The 16707-nt window shown below is 44.2% G+C and overlaps 1 protein-coding gene across 2 annotated transcripts in view; it reads left to right on the top strand.

Annotated features, from left to right (window-relative positions):
* The first annotated feature begins 13204 nt into the window (after window positions 1-13204).
* LOC140365205 (retinoic acid receptor gamma-B-like) overlaps window positions 13205-16707 on the top strand; it is a 55735-nt gene continuing 52232 nt past the window's right edge. Inside the window, exon 1 of one of the 2 annotated variants that reach the window (XM_072451490.1) lies at window positions 13205-13400. In XM_072451490.1, coding sequence (XP_072307591.1) covers window positions 13232-13400 — 169 coding nt within the window. In that variant the 5' untranslated portion in view covers window positions 13205-13231. The remainder of the gene's footprint in view (window positions 13401-16707) is intronic. The other variant, XM_072451489.1, reaches the window with a different exon arrangement.

The following is a 16707-nucleotide window of genomic DNA, read 5'->3' as shown; positions in this document are numbered from 1 at the left end:
TTAGCTGTGTTCTGGTGTAACTCATCACCTTGTTAGCTGTGTTCTGGTGTAACTCATCACCTTGTTAGCTGTGTTCTGGTGTAACTCTCGTACCTTGTTAGCTGTGTTCTGGTGTAACTCTCGTACCTTGTTAGCTGTGTTCTGGTGTAACTCATCACCTTGTTAGCTGTGTTCTGGTGTAACTCTCATACCTTGTTAGCTGTGTTCTGGTGTAACTCATCACCTTGTTAGCTGTGTTCTGGTGTAACTCTCGTACCTTGTTAGCTGTGTTCTGGTGTAACTCATCACCTTGTTAGCTGTGTTCTGGTGTAACTCATCACCTTGTTAGCTGCGTTCTGGTGTAACTCTCGTACCTTGTTAGCTGTGTTCTGGTGTAACTCTAGTACCTTGTTAGCTGTGTTCTGGTGTAACTCATCACCTTGTTAGCTGTGTTCTGGTGTAACTCTCGTACCTTGTTAGCTGTGTTCTGGTGTAACTCATCACCTTGTTAGCTGTGTTCTGGTGTAACTCTCGTACCTTGTTAGCTGTGTTCTGGTGTAACTCTCGTACCTTGTTAGCTGTGTTCTGGTGTAACTCATCACCTTGTTAGCTGTGTTCTGGTGTAACTCTCGTACCTTGTTAGCTGTGTTCTGGTGTAACTCATCACCTTGTTAGCTGTGTTCTGGTGTAACTCATCACCTTGTTAGCTGTGTTCTGGTGTAACTCTCGTACCTTGTTAGCTGTGTTCTGGTGTAACTCTCGTACCTTGTTAGCTGTGTTCTGGTGTAACTCTCATACCTTGTTAGCTGTGTTCTGGTGTAACTCATCACCTTGTTAGCTGTGTTCTGGTGTAACTCTCGTACCTTGTTAGCTGTGTTCTGGTGTAACTCTCGTACCTTGTTAGCTGTGTTCTGGTGTAACTCTCGTACCTTGTTAGCTGTGTTCTGGTGTAACTCATCACCTTGTTAGCTGTGTTCTGGTGTAACTCTCGTACCTTGTTAGCTGTGTTCTGGTGTAACTCTCGTACCTTGTTAGCTGTGTTCTGGTGTAACTCATCACCTTGTTAGCTGTGTTCTGGTGTAACTCTCGTACCTTGTTAGCTGTGTTCTGGTGTAACTCTCGTACCTTGTTAGCTGTGTTCTGGTGTAACTCTCGTACCTTGTTAGCTGTGTTCTGGTGTAACTCATCACCTTGTTAGCTGTGTTCTGGTGTAACTCTCGTACCTTGTTAGCTGTGTTCTGGTGTAACTCTCGTACCTTGTTAGCTGTGTTCTGGTGTAACTCTCATACCTTGTTAGCTGTGTTCTGGTGTAACTCTCGTACCTTGTTAGCTGTGTTCTGGTGTAACTCTCGTACCTTGTTAGCTGTGTTCTGGTGTAACTCATCACCTTGTTAGCTGTGTTCTGGTGTAACTATCATACCTTGTTAGCTGTGTTCTGGTGTAACTCTCGTACCTTGTTAGCTGTGTTCTGGTGTAACTCTCGTACCTTGTTAGCTGTGTTCTGGTGTAACTCATCACCTTGTTAGCTGTGTTCTGGTGTAACTCTCATACCTTGTTAGCTGTGTTCTGGTGTAACTCATCACCTTGTTAGCTGTGTTCTGGTGTAACTCTCGTACCTTGTTAGCTGTGTTCTGGTGTAACTCTCGTACCTTGTTAGCTGTGTTCTGGTGTAACTCTCGTACCTTGTTAGCTGTGTTCTGGTGTAACTCATCACCTTGTTAGCTGTGTTCTGGTGTAACTCTCGTACCTTGTTAGCTGTGTTCTGGTGTAACTCTCGTACCTTGTTAGCTGTGTTCTGGTGTAACTCATCACCTTGTTAGCTGTGTTCTGGTGTAACTCATCACCTTGTTAGCTGTGTTCTGGTGTAACTCTCGTACCTTGTTAGCTGTGTTCTGGTGTAACTCTCGTACCTTGTTAGCTGTGTTCTGGTGTAACTCTCGTACCTTGTTAGCTGTGTTCTGGTGTAACTCATCACCTTGTTAGCTGTGTTCTGGTGTAACTCTCATACCTTGTTAGCTGTGTTCTGGTGTAACTCTCGTACCTTGTTAGCTGTGTTCTGGTGTAACTCATCACCTTGTTAGCTGTGTTCTGGTGTAACTCATCACCTTGTTAGCTGCGTTCTGGTGTAACTCTCGTACCTTGTTAGCTGTGTTCTGGTGTAACTCTAGTACCTTGTTAGCTGTGTTCTGGTGTAACTCATCACCTTGTTAGCTGTGTTCTGGTGTAACTCTCGTACCTTGTTAGCTGTGTTCTGGTGTAACTCATCACCTTGTTAGCTGTGTTCTGGTGTAACTCTCGTACCTTGTTAGCTGTGTTCTGGTGTAACTCTCGTACCTTGTTAGCTGTGTTCTGGTGTAACTCATCACCTTGTTAGCTGTGTTCTGGTGTAACTCTCGTACCTTGTTAGCTGTGTTCTGGTGTAACTCATCACCTTGTTAGCTGTGTTCTGGTGTAACTCATCACCTTGTTAGCTGTGTTCTGGTGTAACTCTCGTACCTTGTTAGCTGTGTTCTGGTGTAACTCATCACCTTGTTAGCTGTGTTCTGGTGTAACTCATCACCTTGTTAGCTGCGTTCTGGTGTAACTCTCGTACCTTGTTAGCTGTGTTCTGGTGTAACTCTAGTACCTTGTTAGCTGTGTTCTGGTGTAACTCATCACCCTGTTAGTTGTGTTCTGGTGTAACTCTCGTACCTTGTTAGCTGTGTTCTGGTGTAACTCATCACCTTGTTAGCTGTGTTCTGGTGTAACTCTCGTACCTTGTTAGCTGTGTTCTGGTGTAACTCTCGTACCTTGTTAGCTGTGTTCTGGTGTAACCCATCACCTTGTTAGCTGTGTTCTGGTGTAACTCTCGTATCTTGTTAGCTGTGTTCTGGTGTAACTCATCACCTTGTTAGCTGTGTTCTGGTGTAACTCATCACCTTGTTAGCTGTGTTCTGGTGTAACTCTCGTACCTTGTTAGCTGTGTTCTGGTGTAACTCTCGTACCTTGTTAGCTGTGTTCTGGTGTAACTCATCACCTTGTTAGCTGTGTTCTGGTGTAACTCTCATACCTTGTTAGCTGTGTTCTGGTGTAACTCATCACCTTGTTAGCTGTGTTCTGGTGTAACTCTCGTACCTTGTTAGCTGTGTTCTGGTGTAACTCATCACCTTGTTAGCTGTGTTCTGGTGTAACTCATCACCTTGTTAGCTGCGTTCTGGTGTAACTCTCGTACCTTGTTAGCTGTGTTCTGGTGTAACTCTAGTACCTTGTTAGCTGTGTTCTGGTGTAACTCATCACCTTGTTAGCTGTGTTCTGGTGTAACTCTCGTACCTTGTTAGCTGTGTTCTGGTGTAACTCATCACCTTGTTAGCTGTGTTCTGGTGTAACTCTCGTACCTTGTTAGCTGTGTTCTGGTGTAACTCTCGTACCTTGTTAGCTGTGTTCTGGTGTAACTCATCACCTTGTTAGCTGTGTTCTGGTGTAACTCTCGTACCTTGTTAGCTGTGTTCTGGTGTAACTCATCACCTTGTTAGCTGTGTTCTGGTGTAACTCATCACCTTGTTAGCTGTGTTCTGGTGTAACTCTCGTACCTTGTTAGCTGTGTTCTGGTGTAACTCTCGTACCTTGTTAGCTGTGTTCTGGTGTAACTCTCATACCTTGTTAGCTGTGTTCTGGTGTAACTCATCACCTTGTTAGCTGTGTTCTGGTGTAACTCTCGTACCTTGTTAGCTGTGTTCTGGTGTAACTCTCGTACCTTGTTAGCTGTGTTCTGGTGTAACTCTCGTACCTTGTTAGCTGTGTTCTGGTGTAACTCATCACCTTGTTAGCTGTGTTCTGGTGTAACTCTCGTACCTTGTTAGCTGTGTTCTGGTGTAACTCTCGTACCTTGTTAGCTGTGTTCTGGTGTAACTCATCACCTTGTTAGCTGTGTTCTGGTGTAACTCTCGTACCTTGTTAGCTGTGTTCTGGTGTAACTCTCGTACCTTGTTAGCTGTGTTCTGGTGTAACTCTCGTACCTTGTTAGCTGTGTTCTGGTGTAACTCATCACCTTGTTAGCTGTGTTCTGGTGTAACTCTCGTACCTTGTTAGCTGTGTTCTGGTGTAACTCTCGTACCTTGTTAGCTGTGTTCTGGTGTAACTCTCATACCTTGTTAGCTGTGTTCTGGTGTAACTCTCGTACCTTGTTAGCTGTGTTCTGGTGTAACTCTCGTACCTTGTTAGCTGTGTTCTGGTGTAACTCATCACCTTGTTAGCTGTGTTCTGGTGTAACTATCATACCTTGTTAGCTGTGTTCTGGTGTAACTCTCGTACCTTGTTAGCTGTGTTCTGGTGTAACTCTCGTACCTTGTTAGCTGTGTTCTGGTGTAACTCATCACCTTGTTAGCTGTGTTCTGGTGTAACTCTCATACCTTGTTAGCTGTGTTCTGGTGTAACTCATCACCTTGTTAGCTGTGTTCTGGTGTAACTCTCGTACCTTGTTAGCTGTGTTCTGGTGTAACTCTCGTACCTTGTTAGCTGTGTTCTGGTGTAACTCTCGTACCTTGTTAGCTGTGTTCTGGTGTAACTCATCACCTTGTTAGCTGTGTTCTGGTGTAACTCTCGTACCTTGTTAGCTGTGTTCTGGTGTAACTCTCGTACCTTGTTAGCTGTGTTCTGGTGTAACTCATCACCTTGTTAGCTGTGTTCTGGTGTAACTCATCACCTTGTTAGCTGTGTTCTGGTGTAACTCTCGTACCTTGTTAGCTGTGTTCTGGTGTAACTCTCGTACCTTGTTAGCTGTGTTCTGGTGTAACTCATCGCCTTGTTAGCTGTGTTCTGGTGTAACTCTCGTACCTTGTTAGCTGTGTTCTGGTGTAACTCTCGTACCTTGTTAGCTGTGTTCTGGTGTAACTCTCATACCTTGTTAGCTGTGTTCTGGTGTAACTCTCGTACCTTGTTAGCTGTGTTCTGGTGTAACTCTCGTACCTTGTTAGCTGTGTTCTGGTGTAACTCTCGTACCTTGTTAGCTGTGTTCTGGTGTAACTCATCACCTTGTTAGCTGTGTTCTGGTGTAACTCTCGTACCTTGTTAGCTGTGTTCTGGTGTAACTCTCGTACCTTGTTAGCTGTGTTCTGGTGTAACTCATCACCTTGTTAGCTGTGTTCTGGTGTAACTCTCGTACCTTGTTAGCTGTGTTCTGGTGTAACTCTCGTACCTTGTTAGCTGTGTTCTGGTGTAACTCTCGTACCTTGTTAGCTGTGTTCTGGTTTAACTCATCACCTTGTTAGCTGTGTTCTGGTGTAACTCTCGTACCTTGTTAGCTGTGTTCTGGTGTAACTCTCGTACCTTGTTAGCTGTGTTCTGGTGTAACTCATCACCTTGTTAGCTGTGTTCTGGTGTAACTCTCGTACCTTGTTAGCTGTGTTCTGGTGTAACTCTCGTACCTTGTTAGCTGTGTTCTGGTGTAACTCATCACCTTGTTAGCTGTGTTCTGGTGTAACTATCATACCTTGTTAGCTGTGTTCTGGTATAACTCTCATACCTTGTTAGCTGTGTTCTGGTGTAACTCTCGTACCTTGTTAGCTGTGTTCTGGTGTAACTCATCACCTTGTTAGCTGTGTTCTGGTGTAACTATCATACCTTGTTAGCTGTGTTCTGGTGTAACTCTCATACCTTGTTAGCTGTGTTCTGGTGTAACTCTCGTACCTTGTTAGCTGTGTTCTGGTGTAACTCTCATACCTTGTTAGCTGTGTTCTGGTGTAACTCTCGTACCTTGTTAGCTGTGTTCTGGTGTAACTCTCGTACCTTGTTAGCTGTGTTCTGGTGTAACTATCATACCTTGTTAGCTGTGTTCTGGTGTAACTCTCGTACCTTGTTAGCTGTGTTCTGGTGTAACTCTCGTACCTTGTTAGCTGTGTTCTGGTGTAACTCATCACCTTGTTAGCTGTGTTCTGGTGTAACTATCATACCTTGTTAGCTGTGTTCTGGTGTAACTCTCATACCTTGTTAGCTGTGTTCTGGTGTAACTCTCGTACTCTTCTCTGTGTCTGGCACGCTCGGGCTCCTGGACAAAAAGCTCTCTGTGAAGTGTTTGGTTGGAAAAACCACAGCGAGGCCGAGCGGCTCCACAGAATGTGAGTCAATACAGGAACATGACTTTAAAACAACACTCAGCGCCGAGGGCCAAACTGTGCACGACAAGTCCTGCTTTAGACCGGTTTTAGACCTGGTTTAGTCCTGGTTTAGACCTGGTTTAGTCCTGGTTTAGACCTGGTTTAGTCCTGGTTTAGTCCTGGTTTAGACCTGGTTTAGTCCTGGTTTAGAGTTGACATGAACCTGGTCTGAAGGACACATGTTACTCATATTATCACCAGAGGTGGGTAAAGTATTTAGTAATAGTAACTTTACTTCGAAGTGTCTAAAAAATTGCAATATTTCTGTTTCTTTTGTTCATTTCATGAATGAACTTGATCCATGACAAGTCATGTGACGTGAGGCTGGAGCGCCACACGCTGGAGAGAGGCTGTTACTGCAGACACTCACCAGCTCCTGCTCATGTGCATATGAACCTAACACATCCACGATATGAACACGGAACGCAAACATATCACATTTCACATGATTAATGTAAAGAGCCAATAAGACAGTGGGCGGAGCCTGTCAGTGACCAGTGAAAAGTCTGAAAAGTTTGCTCACCTCTAAAAATCCTGTCTTTCTACATTCTGGCTCTCTACTTATTCTAAAATAAAAAAAATGTGGCGCATTTGTACAAATAACACATTATGAGACAAGAATTGGCAAAAAAAATCAGATTGTAGAATCATGAAATGAGGCACAGACGTAGATGGCGACAAGGGAAGTATAAAATATGATCACGATCCTGGATAATGGATAAAAATGTGCTAATCATGACTCTTTTACAAGCCTGAAAAGCTGAAATCTTGATGAAGAGAACATTATCACACAGTTGTTTTAAGTAAAAACACAATTTATTAATTTATTTTGAATTTTTCAATTCCACAGTTGTGTTTCTGTGAGGACAGAACTTCCTCCTCTAAGAGGATTTCCCTTCACACAAAACAAACCATTTGTATCCAGGGAGTTGTTCTGTCTTTCGCCCTGTTTATCGGCACGTTTACTGGTCACATTTCTTGTCCGATCGGCGAGAACGGTGGAACTTTGGTGCTTTGTGACATCGTCATAGCGACGGTACAGGACATGGCCGTTACCCAGTCACTGGTTTCTCTCAGTCTGGACCCTCAGCTGATCCTCCAGAGCTGAGATCTGATGCAGAAGTCTGGGTCGTTCTAAGGTCATTTGAGAAATCGCGTCTGAATTGTCACTATTGATCTTTATTTGTGCAGTGAATTCTTCAGACACGTCTTCAGACACGTCCAGAATGTCCCGCTCAGAGTCAGGGAGAGCGGCGCCCTCTCGAGACTTATTCTTCTCGGTCTGGAACCTCAGCCGATTCTCCAGAGCCGAGATCTGACGCAGAAGTCCGGGACGTTCCAAGTCCAGTTTTGAAATCACCTCAGATTTGTCTCTATTGATCTTTATCTGTGCCGCCAATCCGTCCTCCACGTCTTCGAGAACGTCCAGAACGTCCCTTTCAGACTTCAAACCCTGGAGAGGATCGTCTGATGTCAGTCCCGCACTCTCTGCAGCCGCTTCCTCCTTCTGAAGCCCACATTTGTCCTCCTGAGCCTGGACCATGTTCTTTTGTGTTTCTAATGCTTTGCTCTTAGAACCAATCTGACTTTCAAGGGACGTTTCAGTCGCGATGAGCTCCTGGTTTGTAGATCGGAGCAAATCGATTCTTTGCTCCTCCACCATGTCCCTGACGACCTTCTGGTCCAGTTCCAGTTCAGATTCTGTCTCTTGCACTTTTTGCTTTAGGCGTTTGTTTGCGTTCAGGTTCTCGAGTGTCGTTTCCAGCTGGGCCATCTTGGCGTCGCCTTCTTCTTTTTTGACTTGAAGGGTTCTCAGGTGCGTTTGGGTTTCAGCGACGTCCCGCGTTGGGGATTCGAGAAGATTTTCGTCCGCGGTCAAAGTGTTGGTGGCTCCCAGAAGGTCACTTTCCTCTTTCTGGATCCTCAGCTCCTCCTCCAGGTCCTGAATCCTCCTTTCACAGTGTCTACAGCGCTCCCCTGTGGCTTGGAGGTCGTGCATCACCTTCAGCTCTGATTTGGACTTCTCAGTTTCACGCTGACACATCTCTGCTTCGTCCTGTTCTTTCTGTGACTCTAAACGTTCAGTCAAAGTTAATTTGTTTGCTTCATGTCGCTCTTTCTCTCTCAAGAAGCTGATGAGGTCCACGTCTTCACTTTGGCCCTCCTGGTTCATTAATAAACGTCTTTTGGGCTGCAGAATATTTTCCACCACGGACTTGACCGTCTGGGCAAATGTTGTGGTGTTTTTGGGGTCTGTTTGGAGGAGATTGGTTTCTTCATCACAGGTTTCGTGATAATCCCGATCTTCCGTTTCAGATGGGGCGGAGCCACTGGAACATGCCATCGTTTTGTCTTTTTCCACCTCGTAAAAGCTGCTGATTTTTGCAGTGGATCTTTTTTGAGTTACATCAACTAAAAATACTTTATAAGCCAAAATATGTAGTAACTTTTCTGTGTAGTTGTACGTCTTCTGTATTTGTACTTGTTCTGTAGTTGTACGTCTTCAATTAAAGCTTTTTCTTTTTCTTCTTTGGTGTTTCATGGCGGTTGGTATTTAGACTTTAGACTTTCAAGGCCACATCCTGAACAGTTGCCAAAGCTTCATTTGTTGTTGTTGTTGTTGTTGTTGTTGTTGTTTTTTGGCGGTTTGTATCAAAGTGTTACATTACCGCCAGACTTTATTCCTCAGACTTTATGTTGTAAAGTAATTTGTTGTTGTTGTCGTTGTTGCTGTTGTTGTTGTTGTTGTTGTTGTTTTATGGCGGTTGGCATCCGAGTGTTGCATTACCGCCATGTTGTTTTATGGCGGTCTATGGACTTTTGACTGCAATCAAAGCTCGTCTAACATGGTTCTCTCAGTCAGTGGTGATGATGATGTCATCACTTGATGATGTCAGAACCAGAACATAATGATGTCACCCTTCCCCCGGTCACATGACTGCTGGCGGCCATAGTTACCATGGCGACACTACTACACACTCGAGGAAACATTTTTAGGTCCGAGCGCCACAAGCTGGTGAGAGCTCTATTAGTTCTTTAGGCCGTGTGAACACTAACACTCCTGACTCCTGCACGCCCCCTGCATCTGATTAGAAGTAGAACAATTGAACATTACCGTTGTAAAGTGAGCACGAATGTCCCAAAGTCCCTCTATTGTCCCAAAGTCCCTCTAATGTCCCTCTAAACCACAAACGCAGGTGTAACTCGGTCAAGGACGATGGAGGAATCTGGCAAACAAGATGAACCTTTGGGCACGTTTAACTCACTCCATCAGTCTGTGCTCAAAACGTCAGCACACACACACACACACACACACATGTACACACACACACACACACACACATGTACACACACACACACACACACACATGTACACACACACACGCACACACACACACACGCACACACACACACACGCACACAGACACACACACACGCACACACACACACACACATACACGCACACACACACACACACACACACACACACACAGACACACACACACAGACACACACATGTACACACACACACGCACACACACACACACACACACGCACACACACGCACACAGACACACACACACGCACACACACACACACACACACACATACACGCACACACACACACACACACACACACACAGACACACACACACAGACACACAGACACACACACACAGACAGACACACACACAGACACACACACACACAGACACAGACACACACACACACACACACACACAGACACACACACACACAGACACACACACACACACTCTGACACACACACACACACACACACACACAGACACACACACACACACACAGACACACACACACACACTCTGACACTCACACTTTGACTCTGTTTTCCCGGTCGTGTCGTCTAAGTCTCGTCGCTCTCTGAAGCCGTTGCTGCTGCAGATGTCGGGCTGCGTGTGCGTTTCCGTGCGGGCGACGTGTGGGCGACGCGCACTCTCACAGCTCCCATTATTTCACATGTGCAGCTCTTTACGACGCAGCAGCAGGTACGGACCGGCTTTACGACCAAATGAAGTGTCTGCGTCTGTTTAGGTGCTTTGTGAGTCCAAGCTAAGGTCATTTTGAACTCGCCGCAGAAAATGTGTCGTAAAGGAGCGTGCGTATGTTCAAAATGTGCGGTTTCTACTGGTGCAATCGCTTTCTAGAGTAATAAGCCACCCAAAACACTTTTTTTCCCCATCGTTAAAGGCGTTTCCTGCTGGATTCTGTGTATTTGGAGCACAACTAATTCACATCGAGTCTTAGCGGGCGTCGGTGGCACCTGCCGTTACTCCGGAAACGAAAACGATCGTTCTGTAGATGCTAAAATACATGGTGGCGCTGGCTAACGCTAGCATTCTTGAATATTGATACAGATTTGTGCTGCTCTTTATTCTTCCATTTGGTTAAAACGCACAGAAGCTTCTGGAACTCGTCGCCTCCATCTGAGAGCGAGCGATGCATTCTGGGACATTTGATCTGTTGTTGGATTGCTGATGAGGTGCTCCCTCTGCTGGTGATCCGTTGTTGGTCTTTATTTAACCATATTTTGTCATGACACTCACACGGGACATTTTACGCACACTGTGAACCTTCTGTCGCTTCCGCCCGGGAACGACACATGGAAATGAGCTATTTACGGTGCAATGATCCTGTCGAAGCAATCAATCAATCAATCAATCAATCCTAAAGCTCATGTAGTTATGCCATTTTCAATTTGCTCTATTTTCATGGGTCTCAAGTGACGTCACACACTCGTTGCTGCTGCCATCTTGAGGACAAAAGCTGCATGTTCACTGTGGGCTGTGCCAACGAAAAGTCTCTTCTGTCACGTCCCCAAAGACCCTTTTGTCCAGAAATGTGTGACTGTGGTCAGGAGGGACCAGTGGACTTACAGAGATCACTCCAGACTGAGCTGTTTGTTTCAGGTCATTAGCAGCTAATGCTAATGCTAGTGGCTATGCTAATAAGATAAGATAAACCTTTTCAATAAACGTTAGCCCACTCACAGACAGTTTTAAGGAGCCGGGTGTTATATTTTAGAATCAGACTCAAAGTCAGTGCTTTTGAAAGCTTTGGGGGCATGTCCGGTTCAGAGGGCGTGTCCGGTGCAGAGGGCGTGTCCGGTGCAGAGCAGAGGAAGAGCAGATGGAAATGTCCACTCAAGTCTTCTTCAAGTATCAAACCTTCTCAGTTTTCACTTTTATGTTTGTCACGACTCTCGAACAGCGAGAGGCGACGGCGCGCGTGACGTCATGTGACAACAACTAAAACCCATAACGCTTTGAAGAGCATTCAAAGACATAATTGTTTTTTAATTATTAATTGCTATGGCAACTGTGCTAGATTTCCATCACTCTGAAACCCAATCAGTCTGAACCAACCATAGAAATAACTGGGACGGTGTAGCTTGTCTTAAATCTGGCGGCCATGTTGGAAACGCCCGGGCCGACGCCCACAAAGGCCCGTTTGAGGAGCCGCCCGCGCGCTCGTGTCACGCACAGTTTGTCCACACGGGGGCAGAAGACACAGGGGAGTCTTTATGACACTGTCCCGCGGATGGAAATCACAGAATCCTGGCTCGGCTTTAGAGGCCACGGGAAAACAAACCGCTCTGGCTTTGATTTAACTGCAGCGTGTCACGTTTGGGGCGTGGCCTGCTTCAAGCGCTGGAAAAAGCTCTGAAAGCGTGCGCGGGCGTCATGGAAACGCACAAGCGCCGCCGTCATACACTCAAAAGACTCACCGTTAATCCGTCTTGTGCGCCTCCTGCTGGTCCGTTTGAGTCCGAACACAATACATACTTTCAAAATAAAATGACTGTAGTTTATTTGTGTTTCAATGTGGTTTTCAAATTAGTAAAAGTTAAAGCTCAAAATGGTTCTAAAACTCAACTTTGGTCCTGTTTATGTGACTTTTTAAGTGCAATAGTTTCATTAGTTTTTTATCGAGTCATATCTTATTTTCTGTACTTTTAACAACTCTTTTTACTGTCTTTTCCTCATTTGGAAATATTAACAGCAATTAAAATAAAGGTAGATTAAAGAAAACAAGACGGATGGTCCAGGCGTTTGTCCAGATACAGGAGCAAAAGAAAATACCCAATAAAAAGTAAAAGTAGCACGCAAAAAGATTTAAATCACCCCTTCAAAATAGTACTTTAAGAGAAAAAAGTCAAATGATTTCATAGATATCTTGAGAACCGTTGGAGCGTGACGTTACTTTGTGAAACATTTGTGCTGATCAACAGTGGCAATTCCCATCGATTTGTGAGTTTTACGTTTATTTCTTATGTTTGCGCGAAGCTCGTGTTAAAGTACAAATACACAATTATTACTTTGACAGGTTAAACTACACATTTCACTAAAACACAATCATATTTCAGATTTGACAAAAAATTTACCCATTGGTTTTTACCATTTCTGTAAAGTTTATAGTTGTACTTCCTGGTTGGACGTGAGCAAATATGACACAGGTGGAGGTCATTCCACAGCTGTTACTTAGCAACCAGACTGTAAACAAGAGCCAAACTCCACATAAATTACACAACAGTTCTGATCTGACACACAATAACACCATAAAATACCTTTATTTAGTCCAACGATGGTTTAAACTGTCAGAAAAGTGTGTCAGTGTAAACTGTCTCTGTGTCGCACACTGATGACATCACAGAGGGATTCAGCTCGACTTCCTGTCACTCTTATTTTTCAACATTTCTTCACAAACTGTAACTTAACGGATTTTAAAACTGTGATAAATATTTAACGCAGGTTCTACACCATTAAACTACGTCAGAATTAGAAAAACAGGACAATTTTCACATGGAATTTAAGTAAAAAAACATGTCAATAATGAATAAAGTCAAGCGAACACTAGATTATATGTTTAAAGCATAAAATGAGAGGTTTGAAAATCAAGACAATAAAACTGAACAAATTCCTCTTCTTTCTTGCAGAATATCGTCGCTCTGCCGTGGCCCGGAGCCTCTGACCGGACCTGGCGCTGGACCTGGCGCTGGTTCAGTTCCGGAGCGTAACCCCGGGTCTCTGAAGCCCCGGCTGTCGCCCGCTCGCCAAACCGCCGCCCCTCGTTCCGCCACGATGGCGGCCAACAGGGATCAGCAGGTGCGTCACATGACCGGCTTCCCGCGCTCCATGTACCCCTTCAGCTTCAACTCCATGAGAGGCCACTCCCCCTTCGACCTGCTCGCCAGCGCTCACCTGTTCGGCCGGTTCGGAGCCGACCTGCCCAAGGAAATGGCCGCGCTGTGTAAGTCACAACACGTTTGTACGCATTTCTCACTTATGTTCACTTTTTAATAGTCTTGATTGATAGTGTTTTATGGATATGGACGTAGACAATTCTCTATCTCGATCACAATTGGCTAATGCTAACTGGAGTTAAAGTACGTCCGATTGAAAGGTAAACTATATAACGTGTTTATTTTATGGTATTTGTGTCATTTATCTGCTAAAAGAGGGCGTTTAGTGTCACTAGAATCTTACCAGAGGCAGAACAGAAATATGAACGTAAAGTCAGTTAGCCTTTAGCTTAGTTGTGTCCGTTTTACCCGCTAAAATTACACGCAACTGTTTATTATCTAAGCATAAGATTTACACACTTGCAATGACTTTTAGGACGAGGCTTTGATCTAAATGTGCTCGATGGGTTTGTACCAGCCGCAACACTGTGGGCTAATGCTAACGGTAAATGCTAACGGTTATCGTAAAAACACTGGCTCCTCAAATCATACCAGACTAGCTGAGTTGCTAACTGATCTACTAGTTTGTAAAATGTGTTTCTTGGCTTTTTTCTCCCCTCATTTTCATCCATAGAGCTGTTGTTTCACTCAAATTATCTTTATACTTTATATAGCTTTTGTAGAGCTAAACTAGCTTGTTTTTGTTAACGGTCTCTATCAGTGGTAATCTTTAGCGTAGCTGTGATGTTCCTATTGTTTATCTGCTTCTCTACAACGGTTTACTTGCTTGTATTTTTTTAAGATGTCAGCTACAAACTAAACATTTAGCAGAGTTTTAGATTTTTATATTTGTTCTTTGACGTGTTTTGAGCTTTTACGGGAGAAAATGTCGTCACTCACAGCTAAACATCAGACTGTCTCGATGTCATCTGGAGCTAATGTTTCCACACCAAAAATCTAATGTGTTCATCATCTGATTCCTGGAGAAATCAGATTATTGAATGACATATAAACAGCTGCATTTAATAAACTGCAAATATTGTCAAAATAGGACCTGAAGAACATTGCTGCACAGATACAAATACAATGTAGTGTCAAAACTAGCTGAAATATTCCTGTTTTTGTGGTTGATTTCCCCCAAAAAGATGGCTTACAATCAACAACGATTAATCAAAGTAATTAAAACAGTTTGTCCATCTGAGGTTTGTGCGGCGGAATAAAAGGTAACGAGAAAGATAACGACACAAACTTAGAGTGAAGGGGGGAAAGCATTAACCCCTGTTGAGCCATAGGGGGCACTGTTGCTCTTAATGCCACGTCGGACTCAGAGACTTGACAAGAATGTTCACGAGTCAATGGGAAACGGTGCGACACAGGCCGAACATAACAAGGGTTTTTTAATAATCCTCCATAAGCTTTATTAGACAATTTAATTGCATTGTGCTGCAGAAAACACTGATTCACTGACGCATGTCACAAGGTGTTTTTGATGATCACATTTCGCTTGTGCTGGAAAAATCACATCTAATTGTTGGATTATCTGATTATGAACTGCCACAGCAACAAAAGGTCAAAAGTCCTCAAAATGAAAAAGTCCTCATAGCATGAAACTTACAGTGCCTATGTTTAACTATTTTACAAAACCACAGTTCAAATAAATAAATCAACAATGTTACTGTTTTTTATTTATTTTTATTACGTTTTTATTTTTTAAGTTTACTTCGCGCTCGATTTCGTGCGCACTACGTGCGCACTTTCGCAGCCGTGCTTTGCACGGCCTTACGAGATTAATAGGCCTCTCGCCAGCTTGTGGCGCTCGGGCCTAATAAGTCACTCAAGTGGATCGAGTTTCATCAGAGTTTCGCTCAAATGTAAACGTGGATCTGGAGTATTTTTCCACCGCGAACACGTTGTGCTTCTGCCAGTCGCGTCTTGTTCTTTGTGATGAGGCGTTCAGGTCTGCGGAGGGGCGGCTCGTGGGAGGGGGGCTCATGTCTGGGGGGGGGCTTGTGTGAGAGAGGGGGCTCTTGTGAAGGGGGGGCTCGTGTGAGTAACATGAAGCCCCCGGCGAACAGTGGGGCCGCTCCATGTTGTTCTTTGTGTCTGTCATCGCAGTTCAAACGCACACATAGACACACTGACACACACACACACACACACACACACACACTGACACACACACACGTACGCACACAGACACACACACACATGGACACACACACACAGACACACACACACACACACACGTACGCACACAGACACACACACATGGACACACATACACACGTACGCACACAGACACAAACACACATGGACACACACACACACTGACTCACACACACACACATACGCACACACACAGACACACACACACATGGACACACACACACACGTACGCACACAGACACACACACACATGGACATGCAGACACACACACACACTCACACACATGGACACGCACACACACACATGGACACGCAGACACACACACACACACATGGACACGCACACACACATGGACACGCAGACACACACACACACACACACACACATGGACACGCACACACACACACACATGGACACACATGGACACGCACACACACACACACATACACACACACACATGGACACGCAGACACACACACACACACACACATGGACACGCAGACACACACACGTACACGCAGCGTCACATTTCCACATACCACAGCTACGGAGGCTGGCGCGGGACAATCCACAGGGTCAAACCATAGACGCTGATGAGACTCTGTAAAAACACTGAGGGGAAATGGAGAGAAAAATGTTGGAATTTTAAGTTGTATTCACTGTAAAAATGTACGAGCTGCACGTGTTAAAAAGCTTCACTCTGGATATTTATTTTAGCCATTCATTCAGTTTTCATAGTCATGTGCAATACTGTTATAATCATGTGCAATACTGTTATACTCATGTGCAATACTGTTATACTCATGTGCAATACTGTTATACTCATGTGCAATACTGTTATAATCATGTGCAATACTGTTATAGTCATGTGCAATACTGTTATAGTCATGTGCAATACTGTTATAATCATGTGCAATACTGTTATACTCATGTGCAATACTGTTATACTCATGTCCAATACTGTTATACTCATGTGCAATACTGTTATACTCATGTGCAATACTGTTATAGTCATGTGCAATACTGTTATACTCATGTGCAATACTGTTATACTCATGTGCAATACTGTTATAGTCATGTGCAATACTGTTATACTCATGTGCAATACTGCAATACTGTTATACTCATGTGCAATACTGTTATACTCATGTGCAATACTGTTATAGTCATGTGCAATACTGTTATACTCATGTGCAATACTGCAATAC

This window comes from Eucyclogobius newberryi, unplaced genomic scaffold (assembly GCF_026437365.1).
Source record: "Eucyclogobius newberryi isolate DKJ021-1_F unplaced genomic scaffold, fEucNew1.0.hap1 SCAF_19, whole genome shotgun sequence".
In the NCBI taxonomy this organism is placed as follows: Eukaryota; Metazoa; Chordata; class Actinopteri; order Gobiiformes; family Gobiidae; genus Eucyclogobius; species Eucyclogobius newberryi.
The sequence above is the reverse complement of the archived record's forward strand: the minus strand, read 5'-3'. Positions and strand labels throughout refer to the sequence as shown.